Source organism: Lepidochelys kempii, chromosome 7, assembly GCF_965140285.1.
Source record: "Lepidochelys kempii isolate rLepKem1 chromosome 7, rLepKem1.hap1, whole genome shotgun sequence".
Taxonomy (NCBI): Eukaryota; Metazoa; Chordata; order Testudines; family Cheloniidae; genus Lepidochelys; species Lepidochelys kempii.
In genome coordinates, this window is record NC_136386.1 from 46,629,129 (window position 1) to 46,652,532 (window position 23,404).

The 23,404-nt window shown below is 59.9% G+C and overlaps 3 protein-coding genes across 5 annotated transcripts in view; 1 reads left to right on the forward strand and 2 right to left on the reverse strand.

Moving 5' to 3' along the window:
* Positions 1 to 8,921, reverse strand: part of PCBP4 (poly(rC) binding protein 4) — a 35,003-nt gene extending 26,082 nt beyond the window's left edge. For both annotated transcript variants that reach the window (XM_073352517.2, XM_078853736.1), the window contains exon 1: positions 8,777 to 8,921. The gene's annotated coding sequence lies outside the window, so the exon portion shown is untranslated. The remainder of the gene's footprint in view (positions 1 to 8,776) is intronic.
* The window catches only part of ACY1 (aminoacylase 1), a 451,002-nt gene that overhangs the window by 373,814 nt on the left and 53,784 nt on the right, over positions 1 to 23,404 (forward strand). The window lies entirely within an intron of this gene.
* Positions 15,249 to 20,371, reverse strand: ABHD14B (abhydrolase domain containing 14B). The gene is made up of 4 exons (XM_073352521.2): positions 19,747 to 20,371; positions 18,997 to 19,233; positions 18,045 to 18,286; positions 15,249 to 16,223 (listed from the first exon to the last, which is right to left on the reverse strand). The coding sequence occupies exons 2-4, from the start codon at positions 19,202 to 19,204 to the stop codon at positions 16,041 to 16,043; spliced, it is 633 nt and encodes a 210-aa protein (XP_073208622.1). The 5' UTR covers positions 19,205 to 19,233; positions 19,747 to 20,371; the 3' UTR covers positions 15,249 to 16,040.

The window sequence follows — 23,404 nt, forward strand, 5'->3', positions numbered from 1 at the left end:
ATGGATTCTTCCTTCTGTTCCTTCTCAGGCTCTTTGATCTTCCCCTTCCACCTCTCCCTGAACAGGCCCTGGGTTTCTCGCTGCTCTGTGCTCTCCCAGAGTGCCAGGCCCAGATATCTAGGACCTGGCTCTAATCCAGCTCCCTGTGTCCAGGGAGTGCTGCAACCGTGCCTAGGTTTCTGTAAGCACCAGCTCCTGCCCAGACCCCTTGCATTCAGGCTGATGGCAAAATTGCTGCCTCGTATATGTTGCAAGATCAGCGTGGGGCTTTGCTCCCTATATTTGGGAAATGTTGTTTGTCATTTAAAGAGTTAAATGTTAAAAGTGCCCAAACACTAAGGTGATGGGTGCTATTGAAATGCCTATAATAAATACAGCTGAGCAACACACAGCCCTGGCCTTGTTAAAGGACACCAGCTAATCTTGCCTTTTCCTTGGTGAGATGTTTGCATAGCCAGGGTCAGATGGACTGTACTGGCTGGGGCTTCCCAAATGTGACCCGAGCCTGTGCTTGCAGCCAGCCAGCCTTGCACCCAAGTTCTGTGCTGCCCATCCCAGTGAGACGGTAGCCCGGAACGATTCCGACAACTCTGGGTACGGTGAACTGTTCCTGTTGATCACTGGGCCAGAAGCATCTGGTGCTAGATTGTAGGTGGGGTTTGGGAGTATGGGCATGTTTTGGGACTGGCAGGGTGTGGGACTGTAGGCAGGGTTCTGGCTTCTGGGTGGGGTTTTGAATTGTAGGCGTGGCTCGTAATAGTGAGGTTTGGGTGTGTGGATGGGGCTGAGAGTGTGGGCGCGTCTTGGGTTTTAGCTTGTGGGCAAGATTGGGGTTCATAACTATATCTTGGGTTTATGGATGGGGCTTGGACTTATAGGTGGGGCATAGTTACAGCACAGCACCGCCCACTTTATCTCCCATGCTGCCAACTGATTGTGGCTCAGAGAGCCCCTAGTCTCTGGCCTGCTGTATTTTGCTTTGCCTTTGCATATGACAGATCTGTCCTTGTAGCCCTCCTGCTCTGGTCTCCCTTCTGGGGAGACTGATTCTCCAAGAGGTCGGCTTTTTTTCAAGGGCCCATTCCTGGTCTTCCGTGTGCATTTGTTTGTCCCCCCACATCCACGTGTAAGCCCGCATTACCCTCTGAGCAACTTTTACCGAGCCCCCCACCCCTTCCCCGCACTCGGCACCACCACTGCCAATAATCTGTGATGTCCTCGCCAAGTTCAGGGGAAGCATTCAGGGAATGCAAACTCACATGCGAGCTGGGGTGCTCGATCCAGCCCCCACCTGGGTCCCGCTGCTCTGAACCGCCCTGACACAGCTGTGCTTGGGGAGGGGGGTGGCGAAGGGGGAGGGGACTTTGGGTGGTTTAATATCCAGGGTCAAAATAGTTAAGCCCCTGGATTCCCTTCTGCGAATCCTAAAGAAAACCGGGCACAAAATGCTAGTTTACCCAGCGAGAAGGCAACAGCTGTGTAAATGCAGACACGGTCAAGCTGCTTCTCTGATCTCGACCAGCTGTCCCAGGCGGCAGCTATCCCATCAAAGGGTCTCGGGTAATGGGGGGGTTTATTTGGACTCCAGCTCAGGAGACGGCATGCCAAGCTTGGTTGAAGAGGATGATAATGCAGGCTGGGAAAGGGGACAGGTCTCTTGCATGTTGCAGTGATCATGTGGGGTGCTAAGGGGGTCTTTCCTTCAGCTCCCTTCCTGGGCAGCATGCCAGGGGCCGGATTCTCAGTGGAGGTGCACCAGCTTTGATGGGGTGAGGCCGATGAAAAGCAACTGAGAGCCTAGCCCCGCAATGCATTCCTGCCAGGGCCTAGCGGTTCTGAACAGCTCCCTGCTTACAGAGCCCCGGGCAGTCCAGGGTTGGTTGGCGTGGCTGCTGGAGAGGGTGAGGTCATCTTGCCTTCCTGAATTGTGTCTACAGCCATTCCACGCCCCTAGAGCCAAGCAGGGTTCGGACAGGTCAGTGGGCGGGTAGGAGACCACAGGACCTGCAGGAAGTGTGTGTGGGGAGAGGGTTAGGGGGTAGAAGCAGCTGCGTGTGCCACAGTTCAGTGCCAGCAGTGCCCCGGAAGGTGATGGATGCCAGCAGGATGTAAGCGCGCACCCCAGCAGGCATTGGTGAGCGGGTCTGGCAGCTCTGCGGGCATGGGCTGGCTGCTGAGTTCCCCTGTGGACAGGCACTGAGCGTGTGCTCACGGACTAGTGTTTGTAAAGGAACGCGGGTTTTCCGTGATCCAGGAGCCATCTATGGGGCTGAAATAACATGATACCAGTCTGCTGGGGCATGTAAGGGGTGGGGAAATGCAGCCACAAGATAAACGCTGGTGCAGTGAGACCAAAGGGGGATCAGCAAGGGCAGCCCCTGCAGAAGCCAGCAGCACATGGGGCTGCCCTGGCCACACCCTGTCCTGCCCCCCACCTTGCAATAACCCAGGACAGCCCTGGCCAGATGCCCCCATTTCTCCCAGATATGGGAGCTAATTCCTAGCTCTGCAGCTGGGCAGGTGCCCCCCCCCACAGGGAGCAACTTTGCATGTGCTCTTCACAGAAGCCCATCAGGAAACCAGTGGTGAGATACACTGTCTGATCCCAAGGGGCAGTCCCTGCTGCGGGACCCCCACCCCTCTCATGGCTCCTGTCCATAAGCCCTGTGGGAGTTCTTGCCCCCCCGCACATGAGTGACAGTCACACTCCTCCAGCCTCTAACCCCAATTACTCCTCAAGACCCCAGTTGGTAGCTGGGCCCCACTCTGAGCTCCTCTTACGCAGGGGTCGATCCAGAGTCAGGCCAGCAAAATCAGTGGTGTTAGCACTGGGGACCCATTACTCTGAATCTTAGCCAGGTGGGTTCTGCCCGCTTGGGCTGGGGATGGGAGATGCAGCCCTTCTGTGGCTGGGGCCTTGTCTTAGCAGAGCGTTTGGGAGGCACGTGGGTTCCCCTGGCAGTCAGTCGAGTGATGCCGGAGTGCATCTGGTGCACGACCCCAGAAGGGGTCTGCTAAAACCCCCTCCTAGTGCGGATCAGAGGCCCCCCTACCGAGATGATCCCTCCCTCCCTCCTCACTTGATCTGCTTGAGGTTGGGTAAAGTAAGCCGATGGCCAGCCCTTGGCTTTGTCTGCAGGCAGCACTGTGTTTTGCAGAGGCACTCCTACCTCCTGGCTGGGAGGGGAGAGGTAGTCCCCCTGCTCTGGTTGGTGCCCAGCTCCCCAGGGAGGGGGAAGCGGTGTTTGCCGTGGCAGATAGTGGGTGCGACTGGCACTCTGGGAAGGGAGCAGATGGCATGAGAGAGTAGGTCATGGGATGAAAAGGATCAGCAGCCCACGCCTCTTGTTGCTGCCTGATCCATTGGCAGGGCAGCGCTCTGTGCCTGGCCCGTGGAGCTCGGAGCCGTGATCAAAGCGCCCAGCTTACTGTCAGAGGACAGCCAGGGGCCAGCAGGGAGATGCTTCCCTTGGGGCTTGTATGATCCGGTGAGAGAGAGAGAGACAGACCTCCGCTCACATACCCCAAAGCCCCGGGGAGTTGGCCCTGCTGCTGAGGGACGGGAACAGAGTGGATCTGGTGCGACAAGCCTCGAAGGCAGTTCCGACTCCCTACAGCTCTCAGGCCGGGGAGCCCCTGAGCTGCCCCAGTGAGTGGGAGTTGGGGGGGTCCGCTGGCAGAGGGAGATGGCTAGACCTGACGCATGAGGGGAGGATGGAACACACCTACTGCACCCAGGGGCATTGGGAAGGGTTTCATTTTTAACACCCTTCCCGCGACCTCCTGATCCTGAGCTCTGGGGCATTTCCAGGGCAAGGGCTGTGGCTCTCTGCAGAGGGCTGAGTCAGCTCCAGGCCTGCCAAGACCGTAGGTTTGTGTCCCCCACAGACGTGGCATATTGACCAAGACAATCAGGTTGAGTGACAGGACGATTGGCTGTCCAGGAGAAGAGCTTCTCTGGCCATATCCCCCGCTTCCCATGGCAAGGAAGAAGGGGTGGACAGAGGGGTCAGGTGACTGGATTTGCTACTGATGTGCTGTGCAGCTAAGGACAAGGCTCTGTGCCTCAGTTTCCCCAAGTGTTATGGAAAGAATGGATGGCCCAGTGGTTAGGTGCTAGCCTGCGACTAAGAGTTCAATTCTCTGCTCTGAGTGACCTTGGGCAAGTCACATAGCCGCTCAGTGCCTCAGTTTGCCCATCTGTGAAATGGGGGTGACATTACTTCCCTGCCCTGCTGAGAATGACTATGTTAAAGGCTGTTAGGTGCTCCTGTGTTATGGTAACAGGAGCCAGAGGAGCACCTTGGCCAGTGCTGCTCCCCTCACTCAGGGCTTGTCTTCATGTACAGTGCTACAGCTGCAAGATGCTTTGGGAGAGCTTCTCCCGTTGGCATAATTAATCCACCTCCCCAAGAGGCAATAGCTATGCTGACTGGAGAGGCTGATCCCGGGGTAACGTTGGTATAACTGCGTCACTCGGGGGCTGGATTTTTCATACCCCTCAGCGACGCAGTTAGACCGATGTAGGTCTGTAGTGAAAACCTTAGGGGAGTTCACTTTGTGAGCATTTGCAAAGTGCCCTGAGCTCGAGGGTGAATGCAGCGTGACTATTCCTGCCATGCGGGTCAGCTGTCGGGACGTTACTGCATGGAAGCCACGGTGCTTGGGGCCCTGTGTCTGAAATCCGGCCCTTGTCTTTTCCATAAGGGCAGCTCGGTTAGGGGGCAGGAGGGGAGCATGCCCCTCCTGGCTTCTTTATGGCACAGGAAGGGCCAAGAGGTTTTACGTACCCCCACCCCCATCTTGTTCAGCTTGGTTTCTATGCTAGACGATCTGCTCACATGTGCCTTTGTTTGCTGTTTGTCTGTGCTCCTGCGTAGGGAAGGGCAATGACTAATCTACACTGGGGAGAAAGGAAGCCTTTGTGAGAGATCCAGTCCCCTCCCGCCTCTGCCCCACCCCTTCATTAAAGGGTTAGGACCTGTGGGGCACTGTAGCAAAAACAGGGGTGACCTGGCTTGATGGTCCCGGTATCTCTAAAATATCCTTTGACTCCCCACAACTCTGTCCTGCCCTTCCCAGAGCCGCTACAAAGGTGGTTTGCTAGGGATCGCCTGCAGGTTGCCTGTCAGGGGCCCTTAGATCCAGTGGGAGTCAGCTGAGCCCAGCACATTCTTCCCGCTAGGAGGAGGAGCCCGGAGGCAAGCTGGGGAAGCAGCTCTCTTGTGTGCGCTTAGCTGTGCTAGGCATGCACCGGACCTTGTGGCATTCTGTCGTTTGATTGGATGTCAGCTCTGCCTCTCTTGAGTCAACCCCTCCCCTTCCACTTAGGGTCCTGGCAGCCTGGGCAGGACCAGGTGTAACGACCCGCTGCTCCAAGCGCATCAGTCTGGGGTACAGGGATGATAATGAGATGGCTTTCCTTGCAAAGTGCTTTACAATCCTCATGGCTTCCCCACGGATAGGTCACTATTGTCCCCACATTAGATGGGGAAACTGAGGATAATGTTGCAGGCCCCAGGTAACAGTGGCAGAGCCAAGATTAGAACTCGGAAGCTACTGGCCCCCTGTCCTGTGCTCTGATCACTGGATCAGTGGGTTTTAATCCTTATGTTTTGTGCACCCCTAAACTGAACTGGGATAATTGGTGCCCTAATAGCCAGCATAGAGAAATCAGGCCAGTCACTGGCCATCTGGGTGCAGGGGCTTTCTTAGGACCGGCAGCCGTGCATTTTGTTCTGAGGATCTGAGTTCTAATTTCACCGTTGCCACCAGGAAGTGCTGATCGGGGAAGCCCTTGATGGCTATGCAGTGTATACAGAACACCAAGTCTCTGTGCCCCTAATCCTCTCTGAGCCCCCACATTCTCCAGCACACAAAGGGTAATGCAGAGCTCCCCAGCTGCAGTGAAAGTTTGTGTGTGTGGGTAGCTTCCTCTTTAGCCCTCCCCATCCCGCCCCCAGCTTTCACAGGAAGGAGGGTGCTCTCATCCTGGGGCCGAGAACAATTCCCCATGTGTTCCTAGCCCGGTGAGGAGGAGGGGGTTCATTCACAGGATCACTTTACAGATGCTCTGAAGGCTGGTCCCTGCTTCCCTTATGACACAGACGAGGCAGGCTGGAGGATGTGAGGCTTTCAAAGGACAAAGGGGCAAATGTTTGTGGCCAGAGGGGAATTAGAAACCCTTGGGCAGCTCAGGGCTGAGAGAGTCTGCTGGGGGAGGAGAGTACTTTGGTGAGGTGGGGAGGGGGTCTTGAGAGTGTCCCCCACACCTCAAAAGGGGATGGGAAAGAATGTGTCACTGGTGCTGGGAGAGGGGAATGGACATGGAGCATCCTACTGGAGCTGATGGGGAGACTCCTGGGAAGATGTCACGTGGTGGGGGGTGCCCCCTGGAAAATTCTGTCTCGAGGTTAAGGGGCAAGGGGTTCTCTGCAGGATCTGGATTTTAGCTGGGGGGGAGGAAGTCTGGTCCTGGAAGGCTCATATAGACCGCCGGAAGGGATCCGGGCAAGGCTAAATTGCAGCCTTGTTGCCCACCCAGGGACGCCAAAAGCTGTTGGCATGCTGAAATAGGGGTTAAGAGCAGAAATAGGGGTGGGGGTGGGGTGGCAGTGAAACCTGCCAGAGATTTCCCCAGTTTGTCATGTCCATTGCAGGGAAAGGATAAAGTCAGGGCTTGGAATGTGGCTGTCTCATGCAAAGCTTAGCTGATGGCAGTGACGTTCTGTCTCCACCGTATCTGGGACCCATCCCCTTACACACCCCTTTGGGTTCTAGCTCACGAAAGCTTAGGCCCAAATAAATTTGTTAGTCTCTAAGGTGCCACAAGGACTCCTCGTTGTTTTTGCTCTATTTAAGGTTAAGACTTGCTTACTGTTTACCAGCTCATTTTTTTCCAAGTGCCCTAAAATCCTTGTGCTGACTCAGATTGTCTCGAAAATTGATGTGCCTCATGGAGATGTGGGGTAGGGTCAGTGGTCCAAATTTGAGGGCCTTTGAGCGTGGGGTTCCCAAGATACAGCTCCCGCCCAAAGAATGTGGCATCAACCTTTGGTGGTCCTTATTAACCCTTCTTGCGCACAGATGGGCAAACCAATCTAAGCAGGCTGGTGGGTGGTGGCTCATCTTGCTCAACAGGAAACCTCACCTGGGAAATGGAGGGGCTCAAGGGCTACTCTCTGCCTCTACAGCCCTCCCTTTGTGCCAGCCAAATGGACACATGGGCCACGTTCACCCCATTGACTTCCCTGGAGATGCACCATAAAATGGCTCTGTGGATCATCCAGAGGGAGTTTTATATAGGTGGGATTTTTTTTTTGGTCCCAACTGGGTAGGAGTGCCCTGCTAGATATGGCACCTCCCTTGTGGGCTCAGGCTGCCTGGCACAGTGCCCAGTGCTATGCACATTATTATTATTATTTATTATTATTTTTATGTCATGTGAGTAGTGCTCGGGTCTGTGTGAGTAAGATGCCCAGCGGCGAATGGCATTTGGGTGGCTAATGGGAACAAAGGACAGAGCGGGGTTGGAAGAATGAAAGCAATCTGCAGCTGTGGGGCGGCAGGTGGTGCGTGCGGGCTTCCCTGCAGGAGGCCAGGGCTGGGTCACCAGTGGAATGAATTGGATGGCCTCATCACTGACTCCCCTGGATCTGTGTCCTCATTGATTCAGAACCGTGGTGATCCCAGCTCAGGGCTACAGGTGGCAGGGAATAGGAATGAGGGGCACTGGAAGAGCTGTGGGGGGACTCAGGCCCAGAGGAATAGGAGATGCAGTGATGTCAGATTTGGGGCCACTGTATGGTGATGCCAAGACAGGGCTGAGAGGCACCAGCTGAGCTGAGTAGGGGGGGACCCAGAGCGGGAATGAGACTGCAGGGCTGGGCCTGTGGCCCACTAGCAAGAGCTGGGTGCAGGTCCGAGCAGCGGAGCAGAGCGTGGGCCCTGCTGAGCTGGAGTAAGGTGCTGGGAAAGGAGTAGCATGGGTAGTGGGTCAGGACTGAGGAGCACGGGCAGAGCTGTGTGAGTGGGAAGCTTTCCGAATGCCTAGAGTGCTGTGTCAGGCTGCAGCCAGCACTGCCAGTCCCTTCCTTGCTTGGACACTAAAATAATCCCTTTGCTGAGCCCTGTGCAGCCCCTGGCGATGGGAACAAATCTGCGCAGAGAGACAAAGGTCCTCTGGAGACCCTGTCGCTTCCTGGCATGTGAGTCTGCAAGTGCCCCCGGGTGCTGGGTACCTGCCACTTGGACTGGGGACTGGCCCTCTGGCACCATATATGCTCCCTGGCCTCTGGGACCTCTCCGCTCCAACTAAAACAGGGCGGGGAGGTAACTTGGAGGCATCCTCAGACCCTTCCGACTGGTTTCTGGGAGCAGCTCCCTTCTCCCAGCCCCCCAGAGGCAGCTTTGGAGCTCCTTGCCAGGGAAACACATGGCTCCGAGAGGAGGAAAACTTTAGCTCTTTCTCCCCTCGAATCCCCGCGTTACTGAGCAGCCTGGGACGGGGCTGGAACATTGCGTCCCACTCAGCGAGCCATGGAGCATGCAAAGCAAAGTCGCCTTGTGTTCACCCCATGGAGCAGGTGTTGGGGCTGGCATGTTCCCCCCTCACCCACAGTTCCATTGCCCAGTCACTATTTCACCTCCACTCCGGGCAGACTTGCTATCTCAATCAGTAACACCTTGCACCCTGCTCTGCTGTGGGGCCACTGCCGGGGCGCCCTCTCTGCCGTGCCGGCACCCCCAGAGTTACAGATCTCCCCCATTCGCTTACCTTTTCTGTCTGTCCCCAGGCTGGCTGCGCCTCTTAGTCCCACATTGTCACCCGGAGAGGCGCTGGTAACAACTGGGAGTGACATCAGCCAAGAACAATGAAATGCTTGACAGGCGAGGCACAGGCCAGAGGCTCGGGAATATTCCCCCCCCCCCCCCATCCCGCCCATCCTCCATCCCTCCCTCTAGGATCCAATTACAGCGGATAAAGGAGACACTAAAAGGAACAATGCATACTGGGTAAGGCCATCTGCCAAGGACAGGGACATTCCATCCCCCACCCCCACCCCCACCGGCCCCCCCCTCCGCTGGCATATGCTCGCCCTTTGTAATTGCATTCTTTCCTGGTAACCGAGCGGCCAGCGCGGCCGGCCCAGCGTCAAGGACACCGCCAGTGGGCCAGGCACAGGGTCCCTGGCACAGGGAGGGCTCTTCCCTTTCCATTGCTCTCTCCCCTCCTCACTGCCTGTCACAGAGCAGGTAGCTAGTGTGCCACCCAGCCATCAACCCTTGGGCACCTGCTGTTGCTAACCCTGGTGGAGGGGAATTCTAGGGATGAGGGCCTTGGGTAGGTGAGAGGCTGGATTGCATCCTGCACTGCACAGGCCTAGGGGGCGCTGTGTCTCTGTGCTGGAGGTTCCCCGCAGGCTGCTACTAGCCCGGGCGGGCATGTGTGACGGGACCCCCGGGGCCCAGTGGCCGTTCACCAGGCTGTGATGGATGGGTCGTCGAAGGATAGAGTGGATCCCGTGGTCCATAGAGTTAAAGCAGTGTCAGCGGGGTTTGGAGGGAGCGGTCCTACGGGGGTGCCTGGCAGTTCTGTGGCCACCCGTAGCTCGCAAACGAAGGGGGCTTTGATGCCCAGGCACTGGAGCCTCCCCCTTTACACTAGACACCCGGTGACAATAGGAAATGGCATTGGTGTAGCTCCTGAAGGCTTGCAGTGGAGACTGGAAAGGGCCCCAAGAGGTCATGAACCTGTCATGAGATGTGACCCACCACTGTAACCATGTGGCTCTGCAGCCCCCCAGGCCCAGATCCACAAAGGTATTTAAGCTCCTAACGTTCACTGCCATGAAGGGAGTTCGGAGCCTAAATACCACCCCTTCAGAGCCTGGCTGTCGGTGCTGTCATGTTGCCTGACCACTTCGTGGCTGGTGCAGACACATCTCCCCGAGAGCTGATCCCGTCGCGTCTTCCAGACAGCAGCTGCTCCCAGGCTGCTGCATGGCTCTGCTGAACGTTTCTGGTTTCCTGGCTGTCGCATTAGTTTGCTGGCAATACTCATCTTAGCAAAATGGGCCCTATTTCTTCCACTAATCCACTCGTTGGTGCAGCAGGGCTAGGGATCAGGCAGTTCTTGCAGGAGTTCCTCCATGGTTTAGTTGGGGGTTTTCAGCCTGTCCAGGTGTTGCCTTTCCAATGTATATAGATGCCATAGCGGGATGGCCCTGCACGTGTTCCCCCCACCTGCTGGAGTCATGGCAGGCAGCGTGTCCTTGGATGCAGTCCTCATAAAATGGGCACTTCTTGCAGAGAGGTGGCAGTTGTGGCTTTGGTTGTTTTCCTTGTGAAGGGTCAGGCTAGTGGTAACATCCCAGTGGCCCAGTATTCCCAGACATATAGGTGCTGCAATTGGCTGGGATGGAGACAGCACAGGGGCTGTGAAGATGGGCTCTCACTCCCTGCATTATAGCAGGGGACCACCACCATCCCCTCCCCTCCCCCCCCACCCGGCACAGCGTCTCTGCCTCCAATGCTCAGCTGATGGCGGGCGGCGATGTGTTGTCACCCTCCAGTGAAGAGGATGGTGCGGAAGAAGGACCAGGACCAGGAGGACACAGGGCTCTGACATGGACACCGTTACTGCTGAAGGCCCCATGGAGTCACACCAGTCGAGGATCTGGCCCATTGGGTTTTTGTCATTGGGCAAAGGAATGATGGGAGGTGATGGGCTGTCCTGTGCTTGGGTGGGGTGATTTGGAAAGTGATCTCCCTGTGGCTGGCACAGGTACTGGTAATACCCAGCTGGATGCGCTGGGTACTGACCGGATGTGATCTCTGCTGTTGTGTAGAGTTGGCTCCATAATTTGATTGCTTGTGGCTGGTTTTTGCAAGGTTTGTATGTTTCAAATGCAGTTTGGCAAGCGTCCTGATCAGGGCACCTGCAGGGATCAAACGTGAGGCCTTCAGATCTAGGCTTTTCCGCCTGAGCTAGAGAAATGGGGGTGGGGGGGGAGGGAAGATGGGGTGAGCTGGCCCCACTTATGTCAATGGCAAAACTGCTGTTGACTTTAATAGGGCAAGGATTTCACCATGTTAGCGACTGCCTCCACACTGTGCCCATGGCCTCGCTGCTAGCGGGGGGCATGGAGCCCCACTGCACTAGCCTCAGCTCTGCAACAGGGTCCCTGTCTGAACTGTGCTTGGGCCCCGCCATGCTGACTCTGGCCACCATTGGCTTGAAGGCCTGCCTTTGCATTTGCCCTCACGCCACCCCATGCAGCCTCCTACAATGCCTCGTCTTTTGCTGCCCCCACTTTTTAATCTCACTGCTCAGTCTGATGCTCCTGAGCAGCTGCCCTCGGCTGGGCTCTCAGCGATGCTCCAGGAGGCTGTGTTTTCAGAGTGGATTGGAGAGAGAGCTCCTGTGGGGCTGGCTCACTCTGCCTACTGCCACCCCCTCCCCAGGATGTGACTAGGACAGAGGCTGCCCGGGGCGCCTCCTGGTCTGTCCGTTCCATCCCTCCATTTGGGAGACCTTTCCTGATGGCTGCTTGTCTCTGTCTCTTCACATCATGTGTGGGAGGACAGACATGGTGGGGGGGCTCCCTTGGTGAACACTGGGCCTTGGCCTGGCTTCCTGGAGGAGACCCGCTGTGTTGGAGTTGTCGCAATGTGGGCATGTCTCTGCCAGCTTAGCCACACTCCCCAGTTTGCTGTTGCTCGCTCTGCGGTGTCCGGCTACTTTCCCCCCCACCTGTGCCTTTCGAGCGCCCCTGGGGGTGAGCAGTGTGCCCTCGGCACCGTCATCTCCCAGCGCAGGCTTTTCTTCTGTGGGGTCAAGGATGCCCGGAGCCTCCCTGGAGTTTGGAAGTCACCCGTGCAATCGGTGGCTCCCGAGGGGCAGCAATTAAGTGTCTTGCAGTCGCTCCTCCAGGCCTCTGTGCCGCTCCCAACATTCCCCGGTGGTCCAGCTGTGTCTTAGATGCCCCCTTGCACAGCTGCCAGCAGTGGTTTGCCATAGCACTGGCTGTCATGAGCTGCCCGCTGGGCTGTGTTCCAGACTGCTCTGCGAGGAGAACTAGCCTGGCACAGAGCAGGCAGACCTGTGCGAGGGACGCTCCCTGATCCTGCTGGTGACCAACTGGCCTCCTGGTTGCAGGCGCACATCTCAGAGCAGGATATGTCAAGGGATCAGGGTACCCTACCATGCAGTGCTTGTGGCATGCGCCCTCCAGCTGCGCTGTCACATCTCATCGTGCAGCTTCTGTTCTGGCGCCGGTCGGCCATGCGGACAACCTTGGTATTGTTCTTTGTACGCTAGAAGCCCATCAAGCCCACACCCAGGGACCAGGGCCCCATTGTGCTAGGTTCTGTATCCGTAGGAGTCCCTGCCCCAAAGAGCTCACACTCCAAGGACTGGGCCTTGTGATGCAAGTGGGGCGCTGTGCTGCTCTCTAGCATCAATGCACCCTGGGGAATGCATGCTACCTGCTGGGAGCCACGGATGTGGAGGAAGGAGTGGGCAGGGAGCAGAGGATGAGGAGGGAGGGATGGGTGGGGAGTCAAGAACCTGCAGGGAGGGGAAGGCTGGAGTCGAGTACGTGGAGGGGGCGGGCAGGGAGTGGAGAACGGGCAGCGTTGGACGAAGCTCGCCATCCTTGCTGCCAGCTAGCAGGATGTGCTGCGCCGGGAACACGACAGTCCCGAGAGGAGAGCCTAGAAATGCTCCTTGGTAATTGGAGCAGTGGTTGGATGCGGGAACGCAAGGTACGGAGCTGACAGCAACACAGAGAGCAGAATGTAAGTGCAATACACAGGAGCCACAACTGCTGCAAAGGGGTAGCCGTGCCCCTGCATGCTCCCACATGGGGACGGCCAGAGCTCTGTGTGCCGGGCCCTTGTCTGAATCCAAATGCACCAGCACATGGCACCACCCTGGGCTACACAGAGCTGGGGCCAGCTTGGGGCTGGTCTGTGTGTGCATTGAGGGTGCAAGTAGTCCTTCCCCCTTCTGCACTGGGGCTGGGGTGTTCTGAAAGGGGGTTGTGGGGGCACAGGCCCATCCCCCTCTGTATCAGCCAGCAGATCTGGGCCACTCCCAGGAACTGGCTCCAGAGGCATTTTAACCCCGTAACCCCTGGGATCTCCAGGCCCAGCTCTCCTGGCTGCACTGGAGACAGCAAGGCCAAGACCATGGCGCTAGGATTGCTGCTTGCAAAGCTGGCTGCAGGTGCCTCATGACGCTGCAGCCACAGGTGTTGCGCAGAGAGAGATGAGACACGCGCCAAGTTCATCCTGGGCAGAAGAGGCCACGGCTCGGGCCAGCTCACGCCAACGCTATAACCAAGTCTGCCAGCCCTGTGCCCGTCTCACCCACTCCCCTCTGTGCGGCCTTAAAGGGGTAGCACCTTTCCCTGCCTTGCCTTTATTTTTAAAAAATCCAAAATCATTTTAAAAGGCTCAAAATGGAAATGTGATGTCGGGGTTGGACCCTTAATGGAGGTTCACCCCCCAGCAAACCCCCAAATCCATCCTTGCTGAGTTCTACATGGGAGCTCGTCTGTGCAGCACCCCCCAGGCCTGATCCCTGGTGGGGGTCGCTGGGCACTGCTGGGATACTAGAAATATTACTTGCTGAGTGTTGGAGGTGCCTGGCCCTTCCAGCCGGGCTTGCCCTGACCACCTATGCTGTAGCTCTGGGAACCACGCTGTTTTGGGGAGCGTCTTCTCCTCTCCGATAGTGATGGGGACATTCGCATGGGCAAAAGGTGCTGGATGGGCAGTCTGCTAGCAACTCCAGTGCAGGAGCAGCCCTCCTTTGCCCTTGTTCTTGAGAGCACCCTCTAGTGGTGGGAAGATGCATTTAATCTCCGTGGCCCATTCAGTCCTTGGCCAGCAAGAACACTGTGAACAACCTCCCCCTAGAAGCAGATGGAGGCCTCCCAGCTCCTGTCTCTTGGGGCCAAGGCACAGCCGCTGCTCTCCCAGGGCTGGATGTGCTTTAGTGCCATGGCACTTCAAAGCCTGTGGCCCTTCCCTCACCCCCTCCATCCCAGGGCTTGGTGGCCACGTGGTCGTGACGGATGCCCATGGCCTGGCCAACGGCCGGCCTGGCTGAGCTGGGAGCAAATCCCCCGCATGGCCTAAGAGGATCAAGCTCAGCATTATCTAGCCTCCTCCTCAGCCATTCAGGGTGTGAGCCGAGCATCAGAGCCCTCCTCCGTCTGGCTGGGCTGAGTGCTAAGGAACCAGGCCAGGTGGCTCTGGAGCAGCCATGTGGCTGGCGGCTTTAGCCTGTGCCCCATCTGTTCAGCTCGGCCCCTCACTCAGTAATCCCCCAGGGCGTTTAAAAGAAGCTATTTGCATTGTTACTCCGGGATGGGGGGGGAGGGAGGTCACTTGCCATTTTCCTCTTGAGCCAGGATGAACTAGATCAACCAGCTCCATTGTCCAGGGGCTGATGGGAGAGCAGGTCCCGTAGGAGCAGGGCTGATGCAAAGGGATGTGTACCTCAGGGGCCGCTGTTGGCCACATGCCGCAGCCAGCTGGCTCCAGAAAGGGGCAGGGGATTCCCAAGGAAAGACTGGGGCATGGTGCTAATCTTGCTGCGCCTGGCCCTGGATCACGCTTCCCAAGGGCTGTGCCTGTTTATCCCACGGAGCAGTGCTCCTCCTACTCCATTATTCGTGGACCTCTTCACAGGAGAGACTGCCTTTCGGGGACCCCCTCCTCCCTGTAGAGAACCAGTGCTGGAGAGGGAATTGCCATCATATCGAAGGCTCTGGCCATTGTAGAAACTGGGCTTTGCTTGCGGGTCAGGAAATGGGAGTTCTGAGTCCCAGCCTTTGGCTACAGCCACTAGACACACTTCCTTCCTGGAGCTTAGACATCGAACCATTGCTCCTGGTCTACTCCCTAGACAATGCTCTTTTCCAGGGCTGGAAATAGAGCCCAGGAGTTCTGACACCCAGTCCCTTACTCTAACCATGTGACACACTGCCTCTGGAATAATCAAACTGCCCTACACCCTTCCAGCAGCCGACCCCAAGGACTGTTCTGCCCTAGCATGCTGCAGACCCCACTCCCTCTGTCTGCTCTTGCTGGAATTTGAGTCCTCTCCATGTACAACCCTGTTCCTAACTGCCGTGGCTGTGGGCTTCCTGGGAGAGGGGGCCAGGTGTCATCGCCATGCGGGAAGGAGGAGGTGGGGACTAGCGCAAGGGAGGAAAGCTGCATGGAGACAGAGGCCCAGATCTGAGTTTTATTTGTTCGTGAAGGATTAGGTGCTGTCGCCGCAGAGTTTGGGTGGAAGCTCCCTGAATGATCGATCCCAGGCTGGTAGCAAGTTTGGCCTCCGTGTGGCTCCCAGGGGCTGGGTCGCTCCTCACAAGCCAAGCAGTGCTGCGCGTGGGTGTCAGCATGTGCTCCGGTGAGGCTCACAGCAGGATTAAGGCACATCATTGGGGCTGTGATAGGGCTGAAGTAGCCGGGGGTGCTACAGGTCAGGATTGAGGTGTGCAGGACAGGATTGGGGGCACTGGCAGAGCTGGGTGGGGGCAGGGCTGGAGTCACGGGGGGGCTGAAGGGCAGGATTGGGGGCACTGGCAGAGCTGGAGTAGCAGGGGCGCTGCAGGGCAGGAGCAGGGGCATTGACACAGCTATGGAGCTAGGATTTGCAGGACGGGTTTGCACTAGAATGTGCAGCTGGGGAACCTGCCCTCAATACCCCCAGTCTCACCCCATGCTAGTGGCCAGGCAGCTTCGATAAACCTTTCAAATCTAATCATTTTAAAAAGAAGGAAAAGGAGCAAGCACCTAACTGCCAGGAGGGCACCTCTGGCTTCGTGGCCACCATTTGCTAACCCCCCAGTGTGCTGCGATTGTCTGAGATCGGGAAGGAGCCATCAATTAAGTACCCGCTCTAGTGAGAGAAAGAAGCTGTGGGCCCCAGATCCTCCACAGGAGGTGTGCACCAAAGAGCCAGCCATGTGCCTGACAGATCGCGCACTGGAGGTCTGGGGAAGAAAAGAGGCCACTCGTCACTCCAGGCTCTTCAGGAAGTCCAGCAGGCCCAGGTGCCACTCCTCCGGCTTGTCCAGGTAACAGGCATGTCCTGCTCCTTTCAGCAGGAGCACCTTGTGATTGGGGAGGTTCTTGAGGTTGTTCAGGCTTATTTCCCCGAGCTGGGTGTCCTGGTCCCCATACACAATCAGCGTGGGGGTCTAGCAGGAGGGGACACAAGGCACAAGAGCTCAGACAGTGGGTACGGGCGTACTGCTTGCTTTGATCACCAGGGCCAGTGGCACAAGAGGGAGGCTAGAACCTGGCAACTCTGGGAGAGTGTATCCCTGCCTGGGAGCTTCACTGGTTCTGAGCATTGCTTCGTGCCCCCCGTGGGTCTGGGAATTTCCTCTCGAATTGAGTTGTTGGGAATGATCCCTTTCTAGGAACCAGCTCCTCAAAGACAATTGGGTGCTTAACTCTCACGGAAATCAGGGCATCTGCTGACCCCCAGCATTCAGACCAACGCTGGAGATGGGGAGCTGGAGCCTTAAGGGGCTGCTGTCCAGAGTCAGGTGAGATGTCAAAAATGGCAAATCATGAAGCTAAAAACCAAGGTGTGTGTTGGAGGGGGATAGAACTGGAGGCTAAAAGCAGGGATGGGCAAAGGTTCAAAGGCTCGGTGCTTGGGCGAGGGTCATGTGATCTGGATGTGCCATGGATGTTTTAAATCTGGAAGAATAGGACACATTTTCTTCGGACTATTTGTTGTATTCCTTCACCCACATGCCCAGGCCCCAGACTGTCAGCTGGTGCAAACGGGCCATAACCATAGGGTATGTGACCCAAGGAATTCCCACAGGGTCTGGGAATCCTCCAGCCCTGCATGGTTGCCATGACAGCCCTCCCACCATCCTGGCTTTCGGAGAAGGGGATGAAAAGGAGGGTCCCGGCGCTCAATCCTGAGTGCCAGAACTGCCCTGAGAGGCTGTTGGCAGAGCAGCCCTGCTCTGTTACCCTGTGCACTGGCCCAGTTGCTGGCTAGCCCAGGATAAAGATGCAGGGGAGGCGTAAAGATAGCATTGTCACTTTGACTCCCCTCCGCCTGCTTGGATGCTGCTTAGGATCTGGTCCCACTGCACAGAGCCCAAGAGAATAGAAACATTCAAACTAATATACTGAAAACCAGCAGCTAAAACGCCCTCTCTGTGCATAAAAATGTCCCTCCCAGCCCTGCACTTCCCAGGGCTGCACGCAAGGACAGGGTTTCCCAGGGGGGAGCTGGGAGCGACCCATTGCCAGTGGGCTCAGGCTCCCTTTTTTAGCCCTGCAGAATTCAGACCCTACCCCCGGATCACGGGTGCAGGGCTGAGGATGGCTCTTACAGCAGGGTTATTTTAGGAGGAGGGGATACAAGTTCCACACTGGGGGAAAAAGAAGGAACATTTTCTCCAGCAGGTTGATTTTAAAAAAATAAAGGGGGGGCGGGTGGGAATGGTTGAAACTGGTGGGGGCTGGAGCATTAGAACAAGGGCAAACGAGAGGGATCAGTGAGCACAGGGTGAGGGAGGTGGTGAAAGGGGCCTGGGAAATGCAGATTGTCCCACGGGTCTGCCAGCTAGTGGAGGGGCTCAGGTCACAAGGGTGTAACACCACTGTGTGAGGTGGGGCTACACCAGGAATGGATGTGGCCCAGCATAAAACTGTGCAGGGCAGCACCTAGGCCTTGAGTCATAAGGCCAGGCTACAGGTGCTGGTTTCTGTCACGCTGATTGTGCTACACGGAGTGCTTTGTCCTGATGGAGCTTGAGTATTACTGCTGGACATTCCCTTTAGTGGGGGCTTGGATTCGGATTCTCCGGTTCCCCCACTGCTCTGTTACACGTCTGCAACCTCGATTCCCTTCACCCACTTCCCGGTGTCTGCCCAGTGCCTTAGCTCTTCCACCCCATCCCCCAGCCTAGTGTTCTCTGCCCCTGCCTGGACACCGGAGTCCCCAACGACAGAGACTTGCCCCTTCCCTGCCAGTCCAGGGGCTGTACCTTTATGCTGGTGTACTGCGTGGCGGGGAACTTCTCGGTGCAGATGGGCGCCACCGGCACGTAGGCCTGGACCAGCTGGCTGTGCTGGAAGAGGAATGGGAGCGAATACATCCCGCTGAGGGATGGGCTGATCACAACCACCTGGCCCAGCTGCAGGGCCTCACAGACAGCCTTCAGGAAACCCCCAGGGGCAGGCTGCCCAACAGGAGCCGGAGCTGTCGCCTCCTTGGAATGGCCAAGCCCTGGACCACGTGAGACAAAACCCCTCTGTGTTACGGATATTGCTGGCAGGCCCCTCGCGAGAAATCTGCAGTCCTGGTGCATCACGTTCACTGGGGCCCTACCCCTTCCCAATTCACACCCCCCACATCACCCCAGTTACAGACTTGGGGGGGGGCAGATTCCCCCCCCCCATCAGCCCTGGTCCCCAGACAGACAAAAACAGTATAGAGGTGGGCAGGGAGATGGCAATAGTCTGGCCCCTAGTGTCACAACAGGGTCATTCCTCAGCTTTCACTGACAGTATGATTCAGAAAAGGTGCAGGGAGCTACGGAGGGGGCTGGGAGCCAGAACACCTGGGTTCTGCTCCACAGGCCGTGAGAAAATGGCATCTGCTAGTTAAAGGGAAGGACCTGAGTGAGAACACCTGGGTTCTAGTCTCAGTTATGCTGTTGACTCCTGGTATATGTGTGGGTCAGGCATGAAACCTCTCCAAGCCTCAGTTTCCCCATCTGATCCCATATCACAGGGGAGTTACGGGGTATAGGGAATGCTCGTGAAAGCTCTCAGGGGGAGATGCTAGAGCCATGCACAGCGTGAGTGCTCCTATGATGGGACGTTCCTCGCCCGAGGAGCTTATGCCACCCCGGCACCTGAGGGCTGTTCTCCCACCCAGCCCCACCCATGGGGCTGTGCATTGACGGGATTCCTCCAGTGGCCGAGCAGCTGTACCTGGCAGATCGATGGCCACAGCGCGGTAGCCAGCATCCGCCAGCTTAGACAGCGTCTGCAGGTTGAGCCAGGTCTCAGATGAAAAGCGAATGCCGTGGAGCAGCAGGACAGACAGCTTGGGGGCCTGCTGGGCCGGATTGGCCTGCCGGTAGAACAGGGTTTGCCCATCCACCGTGATGGTGCCCACCGTCACCTGCGGGGTGGCCATGGCCTCCCTGTTCGTGCTTTCAAGCAGTCCTGAAAGAGACGGGAACCTGGGCTGAGCCCTGTGCCCCCCCAGAATGGACTCTGGGCACAGTCCCTGATCTAGGCACAAAGGACCCTATTTACTTAGCTCTTCACTGCCTCATCTCAATGCTAGTGGGTGGACAGTATAACACTGGGGGTTGCTGTCCATTCACTGGGATGGCCTCATCAGGTACGCGGGGGTGGGGGGGATGGTACACTTGGAAACTTTGTTTTTGGAGGGGGGGATGAATAGGGGATCACAGGGGAATGGGAGAGCAAGTAGCAGTGGGGCAGGCCAGTAGCGACCCAGGAACAGACTGGGCGTGTCTGGGCAGATATTTAGAGAGAAGACCTATTATCTGATCCAATACCAGTTGGCTAATGAAAGTAAGTGAATGCACTCTTCACCCTTCTACAAAACTGCAATCAGTGGGGCTTCAATCAAATTGACAAGTTAGGATATTCACAGCTGATTTGTGGCAATACTTAGAAGGTAGTATACTGTTCACTGGTGGAACTTACTGCTCCAGGAGCCCAGCAGGTTTTCACAGAGGATCAGACATGTACAATGACAGTGAGATCACGCATTGTTCCCTTAGAAAAGGATACTTGTGGCACCTTAGAGAGCTTATGCTCAAATAAATCGGTTAGTCTCTAAGGTACTCCTTTTTTTTTTTTTTTTTTTTTTTTTGCAAATACAGACTAACACAGCTGCTACTCTGAAACCTGTTCCATTAGAGAGAGGGTTTTAACGAATCCTCCTGAGCCAGGGCATGACCTGCTCAGTGAGCAGGTTCAGGAAGAAACAGCTGTGGAGGGCCCCGGGGCCAACCCTGCAGGGGCGGGGGGCCCCATGGCTAAGGCTGCAGGGGGGGCGGGGTTGGCCCCAGAGGGCGGGGGGCCCCATGGCTAAGGCTGCAGGGTTGGCCCCAGAAGGCAGGGTTGGCACCGTGGCTAAGGCTGCGGGGTGGCCCCAGAAGGCAGGGTTGGCTCCGTGGCTAAGGCTGCGGGGTGGCCCCAGAAGGCAGGGTTGGCTCCGTGGCTAAGGCTGCGGGGGGGGTTGGCCCCAGAAGGCGGGGTTGGCCCCGTGGCTAAGGCTGCGGCCCCAGAGGGCGGGGCGGAGTTGGCCCCAGAGGGCGGGGGGGCCCGTGGCTAAGGCTCGGGAGGGGGCGGGGTTGGCCCCAGAGGGCGGGGGGCCCCGTGGCTAAGGCTGGGGAGGGGGCGGGGTTGGCCCCAGAGGGCGGGGGGCCCCGTGGCTAAGGCTGGGGAGGGGGCGGGGTTGGCCCCAGAGGGCGGGGTTGGCCCGTGGCTAAGGCTGGGGAGGGGGCGGGGTTGGCCCCAGAGGGCGGGGGGCCCCGTGGCTAAGGCTGGGGAGGGGGCGGGGTTGGCCCCAGAGGGCGGGGGGCCCCGTGGCTAAGGCTGGGGAGGGGGCGGGGTTGGCCCCAGAGGGCGGGGGGCCCCGTGGCTAAGGCTGGGGAGGGGGGGGGGTTGGCCCCAGAGGGCGGGGGGCCCCGTGGCTAAGGCTGGGGAGGGGGCGGGGTTGGCCCCAGAGGGCGGGGGGCCCCGTGGCTAAGGCTGGGGAGGGGGCGGGGTTGGCCCCAGAGGCGGGGGGGCCCGTGGCTAAGGCTGCGGGGGGCGGGGGTTGGCCCCGTGGGCTAAGGCTGGGGAGGGGGCCCCGTGGCTAAGGCTCGGGAGGGGGCGGGGTTGGCCCCAGAGGGCGGGGGGCCCCGTGGCTAAGGCTCGGGAGGGGGCGGGGTTGGCCCCAGAGGGCGGGGTTGGCCCCGTGGCTAAGGCTGGGGAGGGGGCGGGGTTGGCCCCAGAGGGCGAGGTTGGCCCCGTAGCTAAGGCTGGGGAGGGGGCGGGGTTGGCCCAGAGGGCGGGGGGCCCCGTGGCTAAGGCTGCGGGGGGCGGGGTTGGCCCGTGGCTAAGGCTGGGGAGGGGGCGGGGTTGGCCCCAGAGGGCGGGGGGGCCCCGTGGCTAAGGCTGGGGAGGGGGCGGGGTTGGCCCCAGAGGGCGGGGTTGGCCCGTGGCTAAGGCTGGGGAGGGGGGCGGGGTTTGGCCCCAGAGGGCGGGGTTGGCCCGTGGCTAAGGCTGGGGAGGGGGCGGGGTTGGCCCCAGAGGGCGGGGTTGGCCCCGTAGCTAAGGCTGGGGAGGGGGCGGGGTTGGCCCCAGAGGGCGGGGGGCCCCGTGGCTAAGGCTGCGGGGGGGGGGGGGGTTGGCCCCAGAGGGCGGGGGGCCCCGTGGCTAAGGCTGGGGAGGGGGCGGGGTTGGCCCCAGAGGGCGGGGGGCCCCGTGGCTAAGGCTGGGGAGGGGGCGGGGTTGGCCCCAGAGGGCGGGGTTGGCCCGTGGCTAAGGCTGGGGAGGGGGCGGGGTTGGCCCCAGAGGGCGGGGTTGGCCCGTGGCTAAGGCTGGGGAGGGGGCGGGGTTGGCCCCAGAGGGCGGGGGGGCCCCGTGGCTAAGGCTGGGGAGGGGGCGGGGTTGGCCCCAGAGGGCGGGGGGCCCCGTGGCTAAGGCTGGGGAGGGGGGGGGTTGGCCCCCAGAGGGCGGGGGGCCCCGTGGCTAAGGCTGGGGAGGGGGCGGGGTTGGCCCCAGAGGGCGGGGGGCCCCGTGGCTAAGGCTGGGGAGGGGGGGGGGGTTGGCCCCAGAGGGCGGGGGGGCCCCGTGGCTAAGGCTGGGGAGGGGGCGGGTTGGCCCCAGAGGGCGGGGGGGGCCCCGTGGCTAAGGCTGCGGGGGGCGGGGTTGGCCCCGTGGCTAAGGCTGGGGAGGGGGCGGGGTTGGCCCCAGAGGGCGGGGGGCCCCGTGGCTAAGGCTGGGGAGGGGGCGGGGTTGGCCCCAGAGGGCGGGGTTGGCCCGTGGCTAAGGCTGGGGAGGGGGCGGGGTTGGCCCCAGAGGGCGGGGTTGGCCCGTGGCTAAGGCTGGGGAGGGGGCGGGGTTGGCCCCAGAGGGCGGGGTTGGCCCCGTAGCTAAGGCTGGGGAGGGGGCGGGGTTGGCCCCAGAGGGCGGGGGGCCCCGTGGCTAAGGCTGCGGGGGGGGGGGGGGTTGGCCCCAGAGGGCGGGGGGCCCCGTGGCTAAGGCTGGGGAGGGGCGGGGTTGGCCCCAGAGGGCGGGGGGGCCCCGTGGCTAAGGCTGGGGAGGGGGCGGGGGTTGGCCCCAGAGGGCGGGGTTGGCCCGTGGCTAAGGCTGGGGAGGGGGCGGGGTTGGCCCCAGAGGGCGGGGTTGGCCCGTGGCTAAGGCTGGGGAGGGGGCGGGGTTGGCCCCAGAGGGCGGGGGGCCCCGTGGCTAAGGCTGGGGAGGGGGCGGGGTTGGCCCCAGAGGGCGGGGGGGCCCCGTGGCTTAAGGCTGGGGAGGGGGGGGGTTGGCCCCAGAGGGCGGGGGGCCCCGTGGCTAAGGCTGGGGAGGGGGCGGGGTTGGCCCCAGAGGGCGGGGGGCCCCGTGGCTAAGGCTGGGGAGGGGGGGGGGTTGGGCCCCAGAGGGCGGGGGGCCCCCGTGGCTAAGGCTGGGGAGGGGGCGGGGTTGGCCCCAGAGGGCGGGGGGCCCCGTGGCTAAGGCTGCGGGGGGCGGGGTTGGCCCCGTGGCTAAGGCTGGGGAGGGGGCCCCGTGGCTAAGGCTCGGGAGGGGGCGGGGTTGGCCCCAGAGGGCGGGGGGCCCCGTGGCTAAGGCTCGGGAGGGGGGCGGGGTTGGCCCCAGAGGGCGGGGGTTGGCCCCGTGGCTAAGGCTGGGGAGGGGGGCGGGGTTGGCCCAGAGGGCGGGGGGCCCCTGTGGCTAAGGCTGCGGGGGGGCGGGGTTGGCCCCGTGGCTAAGGCTGGGGAGGGGGCGGGGTTGGCCCCAGAGGGCGGGGGGCTCCGTGGCTAAGGCTGGGGGGGGGGGGTTGGCCCCAGAGGGCGGGGGGCCCCGTGGCTAAGGCTGGGGAGGGGGCGGGGTTGGCCCCAGAGGGCGGGGGGCCCCGTGGCTAAGGCTGGGGAGGGGGCGGGGTTGGCCCCAGAGGGCGGGGGGCCCCGTGGCTAAGGCTGGGGAGGGGGCGGGGTTGGCCCCAGAGGGCGGGGTTGGCCCCGTGGCTAAGGCTGGGGAGGGGGCGGGGTTGGCCCCAGAGGCGGGGTTGGCCCCGTAGCTAAGGCTGGGGAGGGGGCGGGGTTGGCCCAGAGGGCGGGGGGCCCCGTGGCTAAACTCTGAGATAGCGCGT